At 57.4% G+C, this 21,650-nt stretch overlaps 1 protein-coding gene across 2 annotated transcripts in view; it reads left to right on the top strand.

The window, feature by feature from the left end:
- Nucleotides 1–1,019: 1,019 nt before the first annotated feature.
- SDK2 (sidekick cell adhesion molecule 2) overlaps nucleotides 1,020–21,650 on the top strand; it is a 265,473-nt gene continuing 244,842 nt past the window's right edge. For both annotated transcript variants that reach the window (XM_086687933.1, XM_086687932.1), the window contains exon 1: nucleotides 1,020–1,404. In XM_086687933.1, coding sequence (XP_086544059.1) covers nucleotides 1,341–1,404 — 64 coding nt within the window. In that variant the 5' untranslated portion in view covers nucleotides 1,020–1,340. The remainder of the gene's footprint in view (nucleotides 1,405–21,650) is intronic.

Raw genomic sequence — 21,650 nt, 5'->3', positions numbered from 1 at the left:
CGAGTCTGCGGGGCTCGCTCCCGGGCCTGGCTCGGGGCCGTCGCCGCCGCCGCCGCCGCCACCCCCCTCCCCGCGCGCAGGCTGTCTCCAGTCGCGGCCACGGGGTAGCGCTCGGCCCCCCTCTCCGCGTCTCCGCCTCCGCCTCCGCCGCGCTCGTCCCCGGCTCACGCGGCCCCCGCAGCTCCCGCTCGGCGCAGGCAGGAGCGGCTCTCCGGACGCCGAGCCCGGGAAGCGGAGGGCGGCGGGCTCGGCGAGTGGCGGCGGCTGCGGAGGCGGGCGGCGAGCGGCGGCGGCGCGGCCGAGGCGCCGGGGCGGGCGCGGCGGCCGCTGCTCCTCGGGCCCGGGCGGGCCGGCGAGCGCCGGGCGTCCGAGGAGGCGCCGCGCCCCCGGAGCCGGGGCTGCCCGCCGGGCTCTCCGTGCGTCTCGCCGAGAGCCCCGGCCAGCGCGCGGCGGAGGGCAGCGCCGCGGGGCTCCGTCCCCGGCCGGCAGGAGGCTCCGCGCCCGGGCGCCGGCGACAGCCCGGGCCGCCGAGCCCAGCAGCCGTCCCCGCCGCCCCGCAGCCGGCGCGGACATGGGCGCGCGGGGTTGCGCGCCGGGCCGCGGGACCCGCAAAGTTTGCTAGCCCGCTGGGCGCGGAGCCGAGGGCGCGCCCGGGCCCGGCGCCGCCGGGAGGGACCGAGCGTCCGCGGATTGGGCGCCAGGGCGGTGGAGCCGAGAGGGGCGGCTCGGCCCCGCCAGATGCCGCCTGCAAAGTTAGAGAGAAGAAAACTTCAGCTCCGGGGAGGTTCGGACCGCTATGCTAACCGCGCCCCCCGAAACCGGAGCCCCTGAAAGACGCCCCGCGCCCGCGTCTCCCGCCGCGCTCGCCTCCCGCCCGGCCCCGGGGGCCCGGCGCCTGGAACGGCCGTGACTGCGTCCGCCCGGAGAACCCAACCAGGGGGCGGGGAGGGGGCGGGGGGCGGGCAACGTGGCCACGGGAGGAAGTTTCCTGAAGTTGCCGGTTCATTCCGGAGCCCGGCCCGCGACCCGGCGGCATCGCGGAGGCCGCCCCGCCTGGGAGAAGTCGGAGTTGGGGTGCTAGAGGAGGGAGCAGCCCCGAATCCGAGAGCGGGCTTTTCCCCTTTCTCTTTGCTCGCCCCTCGCCTTCCGGGCGCGCCTCCGGGATCGGACTTGGACAGCAGGCGAGAAGGAAGGGGTCGCCAGCGCTGCCCCTCCCGGGCATCTACCAGCCCCGGGCCGGGGCCGCGTGGACAGTCTCCCCGGACGAAGCCGCGGGGTCCCAGGCCCCCACCCAGGATTATAAAACAGTGCGGAGGACCCCCCACCCGAGGCTGGTCATCATGTGGGGGCTGCTGGTCTGGACTCTGCTGGCCCTTCACCGGATCCGCGCGACCAGAGCCCAAGGTACGGAGGGCCACCCCCACGTGGGGTTGGGGAGGGTGCTGGAGGAGGGGGAGGGTGGCGGGGACTCGCTGGCCTCTCGGGGGCCTCCTGGACACCGGGCTTAGTCTGGGCAGAGCCCTCTCCAGGGAGTTTCAGGATCCCCTCCTCGAGTTTTGGGGGCTCTCTTTCGGGGGTGGGGCCGTCTTTCTGAGACTTGTGGCTTCCAGAGGAGGGAAGATGGGGGGGTCCGTGTTGGGAGGCGTCTTCCGGGGTGCGGTGAGGGGTAGCGACCCCCACCCACCTCGGGTGCCCTCGGGCCGGCGTGGGAGGGGCGCGCGGTTCGGTGCCGGCCGCGGCACCCGCCTCTCCCGAGCTCCTCAGGCCGGGCTCCGGGTCCCCGCTCGGCGTCCGCGGGAAGGGCCCCGCGGGGCACGCGCTGGCCGCCCCGCGGAGAGGGAGCCGGGCGGGAGGGCGACGGGCGGGAGCCCGCGTCGGGCGCCGGGCGCCAGGTTGGTGGCCCCGGGAGGGCAGTTGCCGGGCCTGGCCACATACGGGAGCCCGCGCCCGGCTGGGGCCGCCGCTGGGGCCGGGGGTGCTCGGCGGGGCGGGCCTGGAGACGATGTCGCGCGTGCGGCCCGGACCCAGCGGGGGGTGGTGCCCGGGGAGGGTCTGGGGCGTTTCCCCTCCCGCCCCAAGACACACGCAGCCTCCTGCCTGTCCCTCCCGCTCCACCGGCCGCTCCTGTCTGTGACCTGTAGCTGCCTGGATGAAGCAGCCTCGCGGTGGAGAAGAGCTGCTTTGGGGGTGGGAGCGTTAGGAGGGATGAGGAGGCGTGATCCGGGCTGCCCCCCTCCAGAGGGCAGACGCCCAGACATCCCCCCCTCCGCCCCCCAGCCCTTGGGCAGGTCCCAGCGGGGGAGGGCGGCCGCACCGGTGCTTCCTTGCCTTTGGGGTTCGCAGATCCAGACAGTGGTGCCAGCGGTGTCCGAGCGGCGCCTGCTGGGGGCGGAAGGAGACGAAGCCTGGGCTGAGCTTCGGGACTCGCGGGGCCTGGCTTCCCTCTTCCAGGCTCGGGAGGGTGCCTGGACCCACCCGGGGGCGCCGGCATATGGAGGCTGCTTCTCGGAAGGGCCCCACCCCAGCCCTGGGGTCGTCTAGCGGCGAGGGTGAAGGGACCCCACTGCGCCCAGCGTCAGGCAGTTCAGGGAGCCCGGATCAAAGAGATGAGAATAATCAGCTCTCACTCACAGGGTTGAGGGGAGGATTTTACAAGGTAATTTACGTTAAAGCACTTAGAAATTTTGTAAGGGGCCCTGTAAATGTAAGGTAATAAAAGTTATTATTAGTTTTACGATCATCATAAAATCTTCCAGCAGGCAGGGACCTTAGAGGTCGGCTTACTCTAGCAACCATTTAACAGAGAGGAAAACTGAGGTCCAGGGGGCGTTAAATGAGTTGCCGCTGGGTGTTCTGGGGGCAGAGTCAGGGACCAGGTGTGTTCTGGGCCCTTCTCTCCCTGGAACCAGGACCATCGGCAGCTGGAGTGGGTTTGCTAGGGCAGGGCCTTTCTTTTAAGGGTTCCAGGAGGACCTCGAGGCTGGCAGAATCGGGACAGGGTGTAGCTTCCCCGGGGGCACCTCACAGATTTGCTCTGAGATAGATGCCCGTGGGTCAACTAGCCTGAAAGGCCGGAGACTGGGAGGGCTCTGGGGGTGTCAGCCCCCGTCTGGAGGCATCTGACTTCATTGCTGTCCGGCTCCCACAGTGGCATGATTTCTGTGTGGCAGGTGGGCTTCCGAGTTCCCGCCCATCCAGGCCCAGGCCCATCAGGAGTCCCCAGGGCACCTGAGGGCCCTTCCTTCTGGGTCATCAAGCCTCTTTATGTCCCAGCCAACACTGTCCCATCCACCTGAGGCCAAGATCCCCTGGTCCAGTGGAAGTTAAGGCCGGGCCACCTCCTGTCTCTGTCCTCCTGCTAAGGGGCTTGCCCTGTCAGAATCGCTGAAGGTCTCTGATTGATTCCCCCTCTCTCTGGTTCTCTTGTTTGCTGCCTTTTTGAGTGAGGCTGCCTGGGTCCCCTGCTGCTCCCTTTGTGTTCTCTGGCTCTGAGAGAGTGTTTTCCAGAGTCCATGGGTACTCCCCATTTGTCTCCTGGCGGGAGACAAACTGTGCAAAGGATTGTGGGAACTTGGTCTCGGCCTGACTTGGGGGCAGTGCTGTGTTGTGTGTAGGGGCCCGGGGGGGGGGGGGGGGCGGGCAGGGGCAGGCCACAGGGCTGCGGGGTCCTTTCCTGTCTGCTTTGGGATTAGAGAGTGGCGTTTCTCCTTAGCTTCTCTTTTGCGTTTGAGGCCATGCCCTTCACCCTTTGGGGTACTTGAAGCCACGCCACTGTCTATGGCTTCTGAGCCCCTTCAGCCCTGTTCTCCAGTCATGACAGAATGAGGGACCAGGCCGTGTACCTCTCTGGGACAGACCTCACGCTGGCCGCTGCTGGATTTTATCTAGACTTACGTTGGTGTTTTTTCGGCTGCTGGACCTGGGCCACATCACCCGCTTATACTGAAAGCCATTCGACCATTTCCCCCAAACCTCAATGTCAAGCCAGTTCGTGTGCTTTTCCTCAACTAAGTGCGGTGATGTTGTAGAAAGAGGGATTCGAGGTATTTGGGGGAGCTCTCAGCAGGTGCCTGGCACTTAGGAGGTGCTCGATAAAGGGTATTGTTGCGAGGATGATGACGGTTTTTACATTACCAGCCAGAGGACCACGAGGAGTAGCCCCGTCCGCCCACCAAAAACACCACGAATGCCTCTCCTTCCTCCAAGATGCTTCTGTACTTCCGGCTTCTGTGGCCCCGTCGCCGGCTGTGAGTGGCCCTGCGGCCGTGTTGGGCTCCACTCCCACGTACTCTGACTCCAGATGCCCGGGGGAGCCTGGACGTGTGCCTTGTCGCCAGCTTCTCGAGAGATTTTGCGGGTGCCACGAAAATTATTGTTGGCGCACATCCTGAGGAGGCCGAGGGGCCGGAAGGAGGGCAGTAGCAGCCCAGCCAGCCGGTCCAGAAGGTTCTTAGGAGAGCGCGGCGCCTGGGAGAGGGACAAAAGGGGCTGTGAGCTGAGGGAAGCAGGCAGCACAGACCCCTGTATGAGTGCTGGCAGGCCCAGCCTCGGAGGCTCTTGAAGGCTCCAAGGGGAGAAAGTTTAGTGCTAGGAGCTAATCACAATAAAAGGCAAACAGCACGCAAGGGAGCGGGATGAAAGTTTAATTACATGGTGTGGCTAAGCTGTAATTATTAATTACTGACAGCAAAAAATAACTTATTGATCAGGGCCTCTTGCTAATTACCACAAGGCCGAGTGTCTTGCTTGCCTGGGGCTCAGCTGGTGCGTGTCAAAGCCCCACACAGGAGTGGGCCAGGGGGCGTCCCTGCTTCCCTTCGTGCTCTTCTCCCAGGGCCAGAGAGGCGGCTCTCTGCCCTGCATCCCTGTCTCCCTTGCCCCGTGCACCCCTTAGCTTCAGCTGGGGAGTCTGGAACATTCTGGCTGGGGCCAGATGGGTGACACAGTTTGGTGTTTGTACTGGCTGCAGGGTTTCGCCCCTGCGTGGGAAGAGCAGCTCGGGACCCCTACCCAGAGGCTGAATCATGCTGGCAGCCCGACACCTGCCTCAGAAACCCTTCCTTTCGTGCGTGTGTTCGGCAAATAGTTATCGACCGCTCTCTCCCTTATGTCCTCTACTGGAAGGCCAGAGTAGGGGCCAGGAACCTGGTTCCATCAGGGAAGGGCGGCTGGGAAAGAGGCCAAATGCTTTACAGCAGTTCTCTGTTTAAACAGTGCCTGAACGGCCGACTTTACAATGATGTGTTAAACTGCATATTGGTATGCATTTGACTTTGTACCACAGGACACAGTTGGGCTGTAAGTTAAGCAGTAAGGGAGAATGAACTTGTTGTCTGTCCTGAGGACTAGAATGAAAGGACGTTGGACTTGAAAGAAACGAAAAGCCATCCAGCGTTGTTCTTTGCCCATAAGCCTGGGACAAGTGGCCATCTGGTGTCTGCTTGTATACCCCTGGTGATGGGGGACTCACTATCTTATGAAACAAGCAGGTTGTAAGACAGTGTCCCCGTGGCTGGTTATCCTGGGATTTGGCTGTGGTTGAAGAAGTCGTCTGATTGGCTGGAACACCTCCTCCCCGATCCTTCTGACTCCTCGCGCCTCGGGGAGTCAGGAGACTGAGCTGGAATTGATGTTGGGTGTTACAGTGCTGCCTGCGGCTTTTCCACCCTGGCTCCCCCTGCAGCACACTGCCACAGACGGACCTCGAGCTGCCTAAAGCGGTGGGAATTAGTCATCATAATTCAGGGCTTTGGGATGCCAATAGCAACAAATGGGCCAGGAGTGACTGCCGGCAGCAGCCTCACTGCCTGTAATGGAAAAGAAAACAAACCGGATGTTGACACATCCTGGTTGCTCCTCGTGGCCGCCCCCTCTGCTGTCCACACGCTGGGCAGAGGGCAGGGCCAGGGAGCAGTGTCAGTGTCCAGCAAGGGGCCACCCGGGGCTGCTCAGGGTCCTGATGTGGGGGGTGGGGGTGGGTTGCACAGCTGGTCTCATCGGTCTCCCCAGCCAGGTGTCTGGTCCAGAAAGCCCTTCCCTGAGCCCAGGGAGCCCTGCGGAGGCCCCTCTCCAGGTTTGGGCACCGACATGGTGCAGGGCTCCCGGCCTCTACCTGCACCACTGAATGACCCAGAGCTGAGACTCTTCTCATCTGTAAATGTTAAAGATCACTATGGCTGCCTCGTAGGGGGGGTCTTTTGTTTGTGTTTTTGTTTTTGGATGTTAAATGAGATGATCCTAATCACCGTAAACTGCTCCGAGTAATTGATAAGTGCTTATAACGCACTGGCCACAAGGCTGGGAGGATGTCACAGCCCACACCTCCTGCCTCCTGCCTCCTCTCCAACATCTCCACCCACTCTGCCCACCGCACTGACCACCTCCCTGTTCCTGGAACTGCCCGGTCTGTCTCTGGATTCCCACCTGGCATCTGAAGGTCCTGCTGTCCCTGCGGTCATGTCCAGTCCTCCCAGATGTCTGCAAGGCTGACTCCTTGTTTCCTTCAAGACTTTCCCCTAGTATCCCTCATCTGTCCCTAAGCCCCTGAAAACATGTCACCTCCAAGAATGAACTTCTTCCCCTGCTTTACCTTCTCCATGGCACTCAGCTTCACCTGGCATATATTGACTTGTCTATTTATTTATTGTTGTCCTCTTGTGGGGGTGGGGGCTTTATTTTATCCACTGCTGTATCCCTGGTCACTTCGGGCAGTGCCTACCATGGAGAATGAGGTCGAGGAATATGAATGAGCGAATGAAGAATGAATGAATGAATGAATGAATGAACCCTTAGCTAAGGAATCTTTTGTCATCGGCCTGTCCCTCCTTCTCCAGCTTCCTCTCTGACCAGGCACCCACTCTGATGGGCTCCTCGTACATCACATAAGCAACCTGCCGTGAAGCCCTCGTTACGCTGAGCCAATCACCCCAAGGATGGGAGCCCTGTCCTCCAGAGATTCCGGCCCAGGCTTATGCAGAACGGGGTAGTGTTGCTGTTGAGCCCAGAACCCCTGCTCAGACTCTCTCACCCTCACTCCCAGCTCTTCCTGCCTCTGGCCCTACAGTCCAGCCTCTGGATTGCGTGACCCTTGGGTTCTTCTTGAGTGCCTACTAGCTGAACTGCACCTGTATGAAATTGGGAGGACACCTAGGGGGTTTGGGGAGTAAGGCCCATCCGTGCTTGGAGGCCCCCTTTGAAATACATAAGAGAGAGAGGAAGTCCTGGCATCCCAATTAAATGCTATAGCCCAGATCGCTTCCCCTTGCAGCCCATTGGCCGGAACTGATCACGTGGTCCCGCCCAGTGGCAAGGGGGTGGGAAGCACAGGCTTCCTTCCTTGTGCTGGGAAAAGAGAGGCGCGCTGGTGATGTCCAGCGTTCCTCCATAACCGCAGAGAGGACTCTGTGGTCTCCAGAAGTGCACTGCGTACAGAATTACTTTACTCCTGCCGGGGCCATCCGGAAAGCATCCCCAAGTTAGCCCCAGTCTGGTGCGATTACTTCCCCGGTTTGGGTTTTTTTCCCTTGAGCTGTTGAGAAGGGTCCTGCATCGCGGCGGTCCTTGCCTTGGAATTGGGGCGACCTGGGTGCGGGCTCCATCGCTTTGCGCTACCCCCGGGCCACTTTGGATTCGGTCGCTTACATCCCATCCCCGTTTTTCTCGTACATCAGTCGTGCCAGGGGAGGAGCCTGGCGGGGAGCGCAGGACCTGAGGCGAGCGGAGCCCTCCATGGAGCCTGGCCTGTGGCAGGGGCTCAGCCGGCTCACGCAGCCAGCTCTGCCTCTGCGTTGGCCCTTCCACCTGGTCTCGAGATGGGATCTCAGGTGGCACGGAGTTCTCGGATTTCCCCCTGGGTATCTCTACCCGCATCTTCTTTTTCGGTTTGTGTTTCTCCCCCAGTTTTGAACGATCTGGTCTTTCCTCCCCGTCCTAGGATCACCAGGGAGGAGGCACAGTCATATTTGGTGTGCAGTTCTAGGTATTAGCGTTAGGGGAAGTATCACTGTTACCTCTGCCCTCCCTTGACTCCATCATGCGGGTAAACTGAGGCTCACAGAGATTAACTCCCCAGTACTGTGTAGCTAGGAAGTCAGGATTTGAACCTAGGGCTCTGTGACCCCAGTGCCTGTCATCTTCCCATTCCCCCAGGCTGCCCTTGCCTCCATGGCATCCTTCACTGGTACTTTCCCTGAGAGAGATGACCATTTGCTGGTGAGATGCCCATTCAGTTGTGCTGGCAGAAGACCAGGGCTGGCCCAGGGGACGCAGTAGAGTTTGAGAAAATAGCCCTGGGAGGGACACCTGGGTGGCTCAGTCGGTTAGGTGTCTGACTCTTGATTTCAGCTCAGGTCATGATCTCACGGTTCCTGAGTTCAAGCCCCGTGTCAGGCTCCGTGCTGTCAGCATGGATTCTCTCTCTCCCTCTCTCACTGCCCCTCCCCTGCCCCCTCTCTCTGTCTCTCAAAAATAAATAAGTAAACTAAAACAAAAATAGCCTTTGGAACTTCTCCTCCTCCTCCTGATCCCCCCTGGCTCTTGCTGTATCCTAGCTGCGTCCTCACCGGGCCTCAGGTTGGCAGGATATGAGAGATCAGGATATGAATCCCCCTGTGCCTCTCTGTCTTCCCCTGTCCCCTCCCAGAGGACCCAGAGATGTTTGGTGAGTCTTCTTAAGGTCACTTGGGGCACTCATGACTGGGTGCCAGTGACCAAGCCGCACAAGAGTCTTTTAAACTGAATGGGGCAGGGAAGAGGCAATTAAAGTTTGATGCCCTGCAGGAAGCTATTAGTGACCTAGAGCAGTGATGAAATTTTGATGATATGATAATCCTAAGGGGAGGAAACGTTATTAGCCATCATGTGGCCCATTGAGGGAATTCAGCTTCTGGGGTAGCCATGAGGGACTCTCAAGGGCCTGCTGGAGCCAGGACCCTGGAACCCCAGCCCCTGCTGCCAAGGGGCACCTGATCTTGGAAAGGTGCAGGTGACGGAGGCACTTGTGTGGCTCAGAATCTGAGGAATGGTCAGAGATATGGCTGGGCGCCTGGACACTTGGGTTGTCGCCACATGATGGGAGCAGTTATGGATCTGCTACAGATGCCCCATTTCTTGCTCTGGGCCGTGAGAGCCAATCCAGAATGTGCCGTCAGAGGGTCCCAGTGGGACAGCACAGGCCTCTGAGGAGCTTGAAATGTGGATGACTCCCTGGGTTCCAATCCTACTTGTCATTTACTGTCTGGGTAACCCTGGATGAGTCAGTTGCAGAGCCCATCTGTGCCTCGGTTTCTTCATCGGCAAAGCGGGGATAACAGGAGTCCTTACCTCATGGGGTCATGACACGGTTTAATAAGATCTGCTGAGTTCTCAGACAGCAGTCAGTGTATAGTGAATGCTGTATAAGTGCTTGTCATTGTCATTTTTGTCACCATTTTGGTGTTGGGGAAGCAGGGTCAGCTGTGGGCCTGCAATTGGACATGCGTCATGTCCTGAAATGCCTCTGCTGCCTTTATCCCTCACAGACCAGCCAGTGGCATCTAAACATATGCTATTACGGGCTTATTCATTCGGTTAAGACATTCTCTGGCTCCAACTTAAAATGCAAATACACCGCAGAGAACCCACATGTTAAGGGGTTATTAGCTGTTCAGGCCTTAAGGTGAATGTGTTTATTGGATCCTTTCATAAAACCTCAAATTTCTGTGTGTAGCTTTCACAGCCAAACTCATTTTTTTTCCTTCATCCCAACCTTCGAAGGAGTTTGGGCAGAAAGTGTTCACGTTATTAACATCGATTGCATTCAACTTTGGACACTTGCTAAGGTCACTCGATGTGTAAGAAAGTGACGGTGAACGACGATGAACACAGGTCCCCTGCTTCCCAGGCCGTCGCTTTTGGTCTGGTCAGGAGCAGCTCACCGTGCTGCTTGGCTTGACCACAAACTTTGCCCCAGCTTGGCTGGGTGAAAAGGGTGGGGCACGGGGTGCGGCCGGGGGTGGCCTGTCCTCTCTGTAAGGGAAGTCAGACCCCTCCCTTGAGACCGCATCTGCTCTCCCATGGGGTCTTGGTGATAAGATCTAAACGCTGAGGCCTGTCAGGTCAGACCCTACTTACCGGCCTTCACTCCAGGGGCTTTGCTACTGCTTTTGGTCTCAGTGCCGAGCCCCCCACGGTCTGGCCCTCCGTGTGGCTGCAACCTCCCCTCCCCTTCCCTGCCACGGCCCTCCACGTGCTCAGCTGCCCCACCCCCCGGAACCCCTCGGCCCCCTCCCCTCTCCCTCACCCTGCACCCCTCGTCCTCCCCCAAGGTGCGCCAGCTAGAACACATCCCCCCAGATGCCTCTGTGCTCTCAGGATGCCGACGGTCTAGATGTCTCATTTGGCACTTTGGCCTTGTTGATTCTGAATTATCTTTTAATGTGCGTGTGACTGATTTCTTTAATTATAAACTCCTTGAATTTAGATAATAACCTTCATCAGCAAGGGTAGAGGCATTAGACATAAATTATCGTTCCCAATTAATGAACTTAACCCTTTGAAGAAGGGCGCTGCGGGTAATGGTACCATCAGGGGGAGGGTAACAGACGCGATGCCGTGCGGGCCTCGGATCCCGAGACCCGTCCTCACTGGGTCCCTTTGGGCCTCCGTGTCCTCACTGGGGAACGGAGGGCCATAAACACTGCGTTTCCGAGCTGTAGGGTGATGGACTTCTGTGGTGGAGGAGGATAGACACAGGCCCCAGGCCCCGGGGGAGCTGGCCGTGAGCCTGAGGCTGCCCGCTAGCCCCGTGACCTTTTCCTCCTGTATAGGTTCTGTTTTCAATATACGAACATTTGCATTCTATTCCATAGCCTATCTGAATTCTATTTTAACACACAAAGGGTATTTTAAAGCCAACGGATGCTGCTAAAGGAGGTGTGGTATGTCTGCCCGTGGCTTCCTGGACCCCCTGGGATAGATGTCAAAACTTGGTTTTGAAGAATTTGAATCCAGTGATCTCTTGGGTCACATCATCTGTAGGATTCCAAGATGCTTGACATATTTCAGCCATTTATAGTTAAAAGTTTCTGTAATGTTTTGTAGACGTATAGTTCCCCCTGAGGAAGCAGGGCCCCAAACATAATCAAGCCCGGGCCAGCATAACCGTCCACCGTGGCGGTGGTGGAACCTTCAAGGGCATGGGCGGTGGGAATGTGAGGCTGTCAGCCCCTCGCTAGGTGATCCTGATGCTTGGGTGGTCAGAGTTTTCTGGGTCCTCCCTCACCTTCCGGCTGTCTGCTCCATACCATTCAGGATTCAGGGGTCTGGCTCCCGGCCTCTCCCTGGGCTGTCCCCCGAGCCCCCTTTTCATTGCAAGCCACCCAGCCCAGCGGCGACGCTGTTGGGGCAGGGCACTGAGTGAGGGCACGGAGGGTCACCTTAGTGAGAGGCGTTGGCCTCTGTGGTAAGTTATGTCCACTGCACAGGGGTCTTTCCCGTGGAGATGCGGGTGCCTTCCAGAAGAGCTGAGGTTCCTGGACGCCATCCCCTGGCAAAGCAGGGTCTTACTGGAGTTGGTGTCCTGCCGTGGCCCAGCCAGCACTCACTAAGTGTTCCCAGTCCGATTCAGTCCCTTCCTCGAGATTTCTCTTGAAGCTGAAAGCATCCGTGCACTCCCAGGCTCCATCGGGCGGCCAGCTGTCTCCATCACTGTTTATATCTCTCGCTGCCCTGGCCCAAGGACTTGGCACCTAGAATGGGGGACGTGTTGCTGCCCTGAAACCGTGCCCAGCACTCCGGCCTTCTTGCTCAGTCGACCTTGAAGCCTTCTCCCCATGGACAGCATGCTTATTGGCCTCACGCAGCTTTGGCTGGCTCAGCCCAGTGGCCCTTGACCTTCCCATTGGGACCCCTTTGCCCTGCCCCGGCAGAGCAAATGCAGGCAGGCCGTGGGTCGGGGGCAGGCCATCGTGAGGCCTGAAGCTGCCAGGGAGGGTCGAGAGGACTTCCTCGTTAGCTCTGGCCCAAGCTCATTATGGGGCTGTGCATCACTGGGTGAAAAATGGTTGTCGTCGGGGCGGTAATAAATAGGCTGCTGTCAGTGTTGATGTGATTGCATTAATGAACAGAAATCAGCCAGGGCGAGGGGAGATGCTTCTGGCTGTGGCTCCGGGTGGCTGGAGAGCTGTGTCCACTGCTTGCTGTCCCTTGCCCCAGGAGGACAGCAGCCAGGGCCCGGGTGGGAAGAAGAGAGGTGTTGGCATTTAACCCCTTTCTCCTAAGGCCTTGATGGATGAAGAACCTAGAAGGTGCTAGAGACCTCCAGGAAAAAGGAACATTGTTCGGCCCCAGGGAGTGAGCTGGGTGTGACGGTGGGCCCCCAGCCTCAGCCTGGGCCTTGGGCAGAGAGAGGGAAGCAGGGCCAGCCGAGTGGACCACTGTGCTTTTGATGGCTCAGCCTTCCGCAGAGCCCGGGGTGAGCACACCCGCAGGAAGGCGTGGGGAGAAACACAAGACCCATTGTCTGCGTCCCTTGCCTGCCACCTCGCCTGGAATGTTAGGACTTATTGTCTGTCCAGGAACTTGGAATGTCCAGCCCCAGGGTGCAGGGAGCAGGCCCCCAACTCCAGCTACTCTTGTACCTCTGCCAGGGAAGAGCTCAGGGCCCCAATCCTCTGAGCCCAGGCTCGGTGTCAGAGCTGAAGCAAAGACGTGCCTCTGAGACGCGGGCACGCAGATGGGGGAAGGCGGCGGCTGCATTTAGGGCCAGGCCTCGGGGCACCCGAGGATCGAGGGAAGGCCAAAGGAGTGAGGGGCACCCTCACATCTGGGGCCCCAGGAGCACATTCTTGGAGCTCTGGTGTAGCCTGCCTTGTGATGGAGGTGAGAGGGTGGGCCGGAGCAGCGGGGCTCACATCGGAGCCTGCATTCAGTTCCCGTGCAGGGCTTGCCCGAATGCACATTCCCAGGCTCCACCCCCAGAGCTTCTGGGGTGAGGGCCAGGGGCTGGCATTTCTGACCAGCTGCCAGGTGATGCCGCTGGTCCAGGGGCCGCACTTGGAAGAGGTCCAGCCTAGAGGTTGGAGAAGTCCGGTTGCCATGGTGGTGGCTGTGCTGAGCCCCTCCCGTGGAGGCGGAGGACCTCCGTGAGCCCGCTGCAGGCCTTGCGTGCGAGAGGGGCAGACCACCGCTCCTTCCCTTCTTCCTTCCTCACCACCAGAAGCTCTCGCTCTCAATGCCCGTCCGTAAAGAAAGCAAAAAGCCAGCCCAGAGGCCTCCTCCCTGGGGGAGAAAGGGCGGGCCGTGAAGTCATCACTGGCGGAAGCAGCTTTTGCTAGAAGCTCAAAGTAACCCGGTGCGTGGATGGATGACAAAAGCCTCGAACCTCTGTTGGCTCATCAAGCATTTTCTAAGCACCCACGGTGCCCCAGGCACAGTGCCTGGGATCCAGCAAAGGCCAAGTCAGGTCCCTGCTCTCAAACTGTTCACGGGCAAAAGAGGGCATGAAGCACGTGGCCGCGAATATAGGACAAGTGTGCCAGGCGCTAAGTACAGGTGGAATCGGGTGATTGGGCGTCTGGCGGGGAGACCTGAGAATGCTGCCCCAGAGGAGGTGATCTTGAAGCCTAGATCTTGTGGGGTGGGAGGAGCCCCCATCTTCCTTGGGGAATCCTGGAGGCTTTGTTTTTGCTTTGCCGTAATTAGTTGTACCTATTTAAGGAGTATAACTTGGGGCGCCTGGGTGGCTTAGTTGGTTAAGCCACCGACTCTTGATCCCATGCTCATGAGACCGAGCCTCAAGTTGGGCTCCATGCTGGGTGTGGAGCCTGCTTAAGATTCTCTGTCTTCCAGGAGTGGGTGGCTCAGTTGGTTAAGCATCCGACTTCAGCTCAGGACGTGATCTTGCGGTTCACAAGTTCGAGCCCCGCCTTAGGCTCTGTGCTGACAACTCAGAGCCTGGAGCCTGCTTCGGATTCTGTGTGTGTTTCTCTCTGCCCCTCCCTCACTTGCTCTCTCTCTCTCTCAAAATAAACATTGAAAAAAAAAGATTCTCCGTCTCCTTCTGCCCCTCCCCAGTGTGCTCTCTCTTAAAAAAGGAAAAAGAGTTGGGGCGCCTGGGTGGCGCAGTCGGTTAAGCGTCCGACTTCAGCCAGGTCACGATCTCGCGGTCCGTGAGTTCGAGCCCCGCGTCAGGCTCTGGGCTGATGGCTCAGAGCCTGGAGCCTGTTTCCGATTCTGTGTCTCCCTCTCTCTCTGCCCCTCCCCCATTCATGCTGTGTCTCTCTCTGTCCCAAAAATAAATAAACATTGAAAAAAAAATTTAAAAAAAAAAAAAAAAAAGGAAAAAGAGTATAAATTAATCATTTTGACACATGTGTAACCTGTAAAATCACCACAAAAATCAAGATAACGGACATATGTATCACCACCCAAAGTTTCCTTGTGCCCTTAGTAATCCCTCTCTGCCTAGTAGAGATCTTTCTTTCCCCCAAATGTATATCTCATTGTGGCAGTCTTTTTTTTTTTTTTTTTTTTTGCTTGTTTTAAACTTTCCGTTCAGCACTGAATTACCTCCACACCTTTGTTGAAAATCAGTAGTCCGTATCCGTGCAGATCTATTTCTGGACACCGTATCCTGGTTCATTTCTCTATTTGTCTTTATACGAGTAGCACACTCTCGCGCTTGCTGTCGCTTTACGATGAGTCTAGCTTGAAACAAAGTAATGTCAGTTCTCTGACTTTGTTCCGTTTCAAAATTGTTTTGGGTCTTCTAGATCCTTTACGTTTCCACATGAATTTTAGAACCAGCCCGTCTGTCTTTAGAATCGGTTTACATTTCCACTGGGGCGCCTGGGTGGCTCATTTGGTTAAGCGTCTGACTTTGGATCAGGTCATGATCTCACAGTTCATGGGTTCGAGCCCCACTTCAGGCTCTGCACTGACAAGTGCAGAGCCTGCTTGGGATTCTCCTTTCTCCTGCTCTCTCTGCTCCTCCCCGACTTGTGCTTTCTCTTTCTCTCTCAAAATAAACAAAATAAAATTAAAAAGGAGTTAGTTTACATTTCCATATGCATTTTAGAATCGGATTTTCCCCCCTGAAAACCCGCTGGGATTTCTGACCAGAACTGCATTGATAAAATAGGTCAGCGTGAAGGACCCACGTCGAACCTTCTGGCCCACGAACGTGGGATTCCACTCTGTTCTTTAGCTCTTCGGTTTCTCTGAGCACCGTTTTATGGATTTTGGAGTACAGGCGTTGCACATTTACCCTTAAATATTTCATATTTTTGATGCAATTGTAAATGCTTTTTATGTCGACTAGGAGCTGTTTGTCTCCAGGATATAGAAATGCGGTTGATTTTGACGTGTTGATCTGGGACTCCGTGACATGGTTCGACTGAATGATTGGTTCTAGTAACTTCTTTGTAGGCTCCATTGGATTTTCTACATAGGTGATCGGGTTTTCTCCGAATGCAGACAGTTTAACTTCTTTTCCAATCTGGATTTCTTTCCTTTCTCGTTCTTGACCCCTTGCACTGACTAGAGCCTCCGAGGAGCCTTCATTTTTATCCTTTCAGTTGTTAAGCGGCTCCCAGGCAGCAAATGCACACCTTGGTGGTGGCTGACACTGAGGTCAGGCTGTGTTGGCCTCATTCTCGAAAGGCCTCCTCACACGTGGCCCCAGCCCAGACGGTGCTTATGTTCAGGGCACACACATCTTTGGCATCAGACGTCCTGTAGAAACTATGTGAGCTTCGGGAGGGGAGCAGCAGTCCAAAGCACAGTGACTGTGCCTCCTGTCCACGTGGGGGATGGTCGCATGCATTTGCGGCTTGTGGCCTTCCTGCCCCATATGCTTCCTCGGGCCCTGGGCCCTGGAGCTCCCTAAGGGGCAGTAGGTGAGCTACAACCATAGGGCAACTCAGAGAACCACTAAGGTCAGATTATAAAGGGCTCTTCATTATATAGAGGAGGACGTGGGACCAGGAGAGCCCAGTGAGGTGTCCCAAGCCGCAGAGCTTGGGAGCTCGGGGTTTCCTGCCCCCTTTGCGGGCTCCATCTACGTGTGGTGGCCCTTTGGTTTTCACCGGTGCTGCAAGCCAGCCTCTGACAGGGCTGTGATTCTCTGAACCTTCTTTCCAGCTCCATCGGAGCTATGGGATGGTCACATCAGCTAAATTGGGAGCTGCGAGGGCTGTGCTCCCAGGAGCCAGGGAAGCTGTGAGCTGGGGCACTGGGGGTCTGGGGGCAGATGTCCCCAGGGCAGCCACGGCCTTTGCTGGGGGAGGGAGGGTGGATCAAGAGTCAGCCACTGGACTGTGGATTTGGAAGAGGGGCCACCTGCTTACCTTTCCTCCGCCCGCCTCAGAGTCTCTGGAGTGTGGGGGGTTTCACTAGCCCTTTGCGGGATGGGGACTCAGGGACGAGGCACAGATGGCCACAGCCAGACCCCTCCCTCTCCTTTCTTCACAGCGGCAGCCGGTTGCCGGTTTAAGGACCAAGCTCCCTGGCACACCCCTGGGTCCCCCTCTGCTTCCCCAGCTTCTAGCCCGAGACGGTTGAGGTCACACATGGGGTCGGGGGAGCCTGCGGCTCAACTCTGGACAATCAGCTTCTGGAGTCACCAGACTCAGGGAATAGTGCGAGCTCCTGGTGAGCCAGATGTCCTTCCAAATGCTTTACACAGATTGTCTGGTCCTCTCAACGGCCTTTGAGGAAGCATACCTTCCCCCTCGTGTGGATTAGGAAATAGACCCAGAGAACTCGAGCAGCTTGCCCAGAGTTGAATAGCTTGTAAGGGGTGGCCTCAGGAACAGGCCCGGGCAGACCCAGAGCCCAAGTTCTCACCCACCCGGCCGTGCTGGGAGGCCGAGGTCCCGTCTGTGAAGGCCTTCTCTGTTTCTCCTGCTTGCCCTCTAACTGCTGATGAATAGAACAACCTGGCCCCATTTCCACAGCTGGCCCATAATTTGGCCTAGTTTGGCCACTTACGGGCTAAATGAACTTGGCCAGATGACTTTGCTTTTCTGAGCCTCGGTTTCCTCTTCCATTAAAGTGTGGATTTAAGACAGACAAAACTCCCTCACGCTCATGGGGTGATTGGGAGGCTTGTCTGAGATAATATGTGGGCACAGCCCTAACACAGAGCCCAGCATGTGCAATATCACTGTGAGTCACAGGGGCTCCTGCCGGATCCCTGTCCCCCGCACTCCAGACTGTGCCCCTGGCCCATCTACCAGAGACTGCCTGCTTGTCACAGCTCTGCCCGTGACCTTGTGTTCGTCTCCCCCGCAGCAAACCCCCCCCCCCCACAGGGACCTCAGGTGCTTGCCCTGTCCAGCATCCGCAGTTCTCCATAACTTTTCCACACGGAACAGGACGTCAAGAGCGTCCTAGGACTCCGCCCACATGGAAGGTGTCGATGAAAGTGATCCGGTCCCATACGTATGCTCATTGTCATCATTGTCCCGTATTTGATTGACCTTCAGACATCAATTACAAGACACATCATTATTTTATGTGTCATTAAGAAAGAAAAGATACTGACATTTAATCTGCAGTAGGATGCATTTGGAATCCAGAGACTGGGTCAGAGCCACCGTTTACACAGCGCTAAGCCCTTGCCAGGCTCCGTTCGGAGGGTCCCGCGTTTATGAACACATGTGTTTACCCCACACGGATCTGGATTCGACCATCCTCTCGACCACAGAACGGGCCGGTAGAGTTGATTCAGAAAATGCCCAATGCCACAGAGATTTCTTGGAGATCCCTGGCCTCCAGCCAGCACTGACTCTTGTCGGTTGGGCCCAGGAAGGGCAAGACAGAGAAAGATTGAGGGTTAAGGGGCCACCCCGGTAGACTGGACACTGCCCTTCCGTCCCCCGCCCTGGGACCCACTGTAGAGCAGTGACCCCTGAGTGTGCCCCCAACACTCCCCAGCACTGTCCCCTCCCCCAGCACTGTCTTCCTGGAATGTGCTGGGCCTAAGGAAGCCTCTCTCCCCGTCCTGCTCCAGGCTCCACATTCCTGCCTCAGCTCTGCCTCATGCCAGCACCTGTCTCCTGGGGGACAGTGGCCCCAGAGGAATGAATGTCTGGCTTTGGCTCCTCACCAGGCCTCCCCTCTGAGCTGGGACTTCCGGGCCAGGCCAGGGCTTCTGAATCAACTTTGCTTGGCTCTTCTCTTCTTTGGCCAAGCCCAAAAGCCAAGCAAAGGGCTCGGCTCTAATTACATGGAGACCCTGCGACAGCCTGGCATGGCTGAGCACCGTGCATCCGCCCAGCCCTCAGGCTTTGGGCACTGTTGGCGGTGGTTTCCTTGGAGAGGCCAAGGCCCTGAAGACAGCTGGCCTCTCTCCTCCCGTCCCCAAGCCCCGGCCAACCCGTTAGTCTGTCATCACAGGCAGGGAGGACATGGAAGCTATCCTAGGCCCCCCTCAGGCACCATTCTGGGGTGTTAACTTACTCCGCCCGCAGAAGGCCCTGCCCTTCTGGAGACTTCCGTGCTTGTGTGTTCCAGGCCCTCGGGCTCTGGCCTGCCCTCCCCCAGGCAGCCCTCTCTAGCCCAGGGCCGCACAGTTGCCACACCAGAGGGGCGTCTCAGAAATAGGGCCCAGCCCGGGTGCCATCTCTAACCCAGTGGCAGGACCAGTAATGCAATTTGTGGAGCCCTGTGCAAAATGAAAGTGTGGGCCACTTGTTAATAAATGAAGACTTCCAAGATGGTGACAGCAGGACATCCAGCGGGGGCAGGGGAGGGTGTGACCCTCTAAGCGTGGGTCACTCACCGGGAAGCCGGCCCTGCCCACCCGTGAGACCCTTCAGGGACTCCCCCTCCCCCCCCCCCCCATCTCCTGGGTCTGTTTTCCTGTCTGTAACAGCAGAGGCCAGCCACCTAGGGTCCTTTTTCCCTCCTGTGGGCTTCCCTGGGCCCTCAGTACCTCTCCTTGGGCCGAAGACGCTGGGGCTCTCTTGTCTCAGGCCCTGGGGGTGAGACAGGGTGAGGCAGAATGGTGAGCAAGCACAGAGACTCCTCTGTGAAGTTGGCCAGTTCTGTCTGGGAGATTGTCTCCATCGTCATGGGCACGCAGGAGAATGGAGGGGAGGGGTCTGGAACTCAGCCCCGTATCTCTGGGGCCTGCTTGTCCGGTCCTGCCTGGTATGCACTGTTTGTCTGTCTCCTGATCCCAGAGAAGCCACGTACAAAATGCCACAGTCTCCAGAGGCTGGAGCACACGTGGGTTAGAATCCTGGCCCTGCTTGCCGGCTGGCTATAGGACCTCAGTGAGCCATCAAAGCATTGCCAGCCTCAGTTACCCCATCTGGACAATGGGGCAGCCATACATACTGTTCAGAAGCTATCCATCCTCTCAGGCCCACGTTCCACCCTCCCTGTTGACTCTTTGACGGACATCAGGCAGATCCTTCTGCCATGCTGGATAGACTCTCCTCCGGTGGTCGCCAGTGGCCTGGAGCACCTGGCACGTAGTAGGTGCTCAGTAAATACTGGTGACTCTTAACAGCATTACCACCACCACCACCACTGTTAGGGTTGTGTCTTCCCCAGAGGAAGCCAGGTTCATTCAGGGCTTTCGGAAGCACCTGTGCTTGGCGTGGCTGAGAGGGGACCTTCCGCCGCTCGGAATTTGTTAGAAATGGAGACTCACAGGCCCTGTCCCAGAGCTGACGGATCAGAATCCCTCCTAAGGAGGCGGGAGGTGCTCCTAAAATATGTGCTGTTGGTTCTCTCAGCTTTCGTGGTGCAGGTATGGAGAAGCCGCTGGTCACTTTCGAATCCCAGTAGTCTGTGCTCAGAGGGCAGATGTCCTCTGAGCCCCAGCCCCAGCCTCTCGTGGCAGACAGGACTGGGAAGCATCTGGGGCCTGAGCTGGTCTGTGTGCTGTCTCTAATACAGGAAGGAGAGCCTGGAATCACCCCCTTAAGTAAACAAAACTGAAAATCCTCCGGGGGATGAGTGCAGGAGCCCTCCTTTGAGAGCTCATCTCTTATTTACGGGCAATTCCTCCACGGCATGGATTCATTAAACATCACAGAAAAGCAGAGAGCGGCCCCGCCTGACCCACAGGCATGTGGAAGCTGAGAGCACCAGGGTCTGGGAGGAGGTGGGGGGCAGCAGAGTTGACCCTGCGAAGCCCTTTCCACTCATCCCTGCTTTTACAGAGCAGAGAGGGAATGGAACCGGGTGAGGGTGTTGTCTTATGTCCCCGGTCCCTCCTCCCTCTCAAGCTCTGTGGCGAGGCCCTCTCCCTCCTTCCTGCTCTGTCCTGCTTTAGACATCAGGCAGAGGGCCGGGGTTCCCTATTCCTCTAGGCAACTAATTGATGGGGCCTCCAGCAGTTTCCCGAGAGAGAGAGAGAGAGAGAGAGAGAGAGAGAGAGAATGCGCGCGCACATGGTGAACTGAGGTTGTAGATAAGAGGTAGGACCTTCGGGCCAGACTGCCTCCTTGGCTGTAGGCAAGCAACCTAGCCTCTCTGAGCCTCAGTTTCCCAATCTGTAAATTGGGGGTGGCAGTACTTCTCGAGGTTGTTGTGAGGAAGAAACAAGTTTTTTTTAAATTTTTTTTACATATTATTTATTTTTGAGAGAGAGAGAGAGACAGAGCACAAGTGGGGGAGGGGCAGAGAGAGGGAGACACAGAATCCAAAGCAGGCTCCAGGCTCTGAGCTGTCAGCACAGAACCCAATGCGGGGCTCGAAACCACGAACCGTGAGATCATAACCTGAGCCGAAGTCAGTTGCTTAACCGACTGAGCCACCCAGGCTCCCTTTTTAAAATTTTTTTTAATGTTTATTTATTTTTGAGACAGAGACAGAGCGTGAGCAAGGGATGGGCAGAGAGAGAGGGAGACACAGAATCTGAATCAGGCTCCAGGCTCTGAGCTGTCAGCACAGAACCCGATGCAGGGCTCGAACCCACGAACTGTGAGATCATGACCTGAGCCGAAGTCGGATGCTTAACTGACTGAGCCACCCAGTTAACAAAAAAAATAAGTTATTTTTTGTAAAGCTCTCAGAATTCCTGGCATATAGCTGACAATACATAAGTGTTTGTTTAATAAATCAAAATGATATAGGAAGCAATAATCAAGCGGAAAAGAGATGCCTTCCCCCCTCGGGGAGTCCAGGAAGGCGTTTACAGAAGATGGGGCATTTGAACTGGGATGCATGCTAGGGGCACCTGGGTGGCTCATTCGGTTAAACATCCAGCTCATGATTTCGGCTCACGTCATGTTCTCACGGTTCCTGAGTTTGAGCGAGCCCTGCGTGGGGCTCTGCACTGACCGTGTGGAGCCTGCTTGTGATTCTCCCTCTTTCTCTGCCCCTACGCACTTGTCCACTCTTGCTCTCTCTGTCTCTGTCTCTCTGTCTCTCTCAAAATAAATAAAAACTTAAAAAAAAAATGCATGCTACTGGGGAGGTGGAGCCATAAGCTCAGGAGGAGAATTCCAGGCAGAGGGCACTTGGAGCACAAAGGCATAGAGGTGGCACCATTGGTCAAGTGCAGGGCCCGGGAGGTGGAGGGGCGGCCCCTGCTACCTCACCCAGGAATGACAAGGAAGAAGCAGATAGATGGGCAGGGCCCTTGAATTTCAAGCTGAGGACTTTGGAGTGCAGGGCCCCAAAAGCTGAGAGCCAGAACCAGCGCCAGCCTA

Source organism: Puma concolor, chromosome E1 (genome assembly GCF_028749965.1).
Source record: "Puma concolor isolate L17-30 chromosome E1, mPumCon1.1.hap2, whole genome shotgun sequence".
In the NCBI taxonomy this organism is placed as follows: domain Eukaryota; kingdom Metazoa; phylum Chordata; class Mammalia; order Carnivora; family Felidae; genus Puma; species Puma concolor.
The sequence above is the reverse complement of the archived record's forward strand: the minus strand, read 5'-3'. Positions and strand labels throughout refer to the sequence as shown.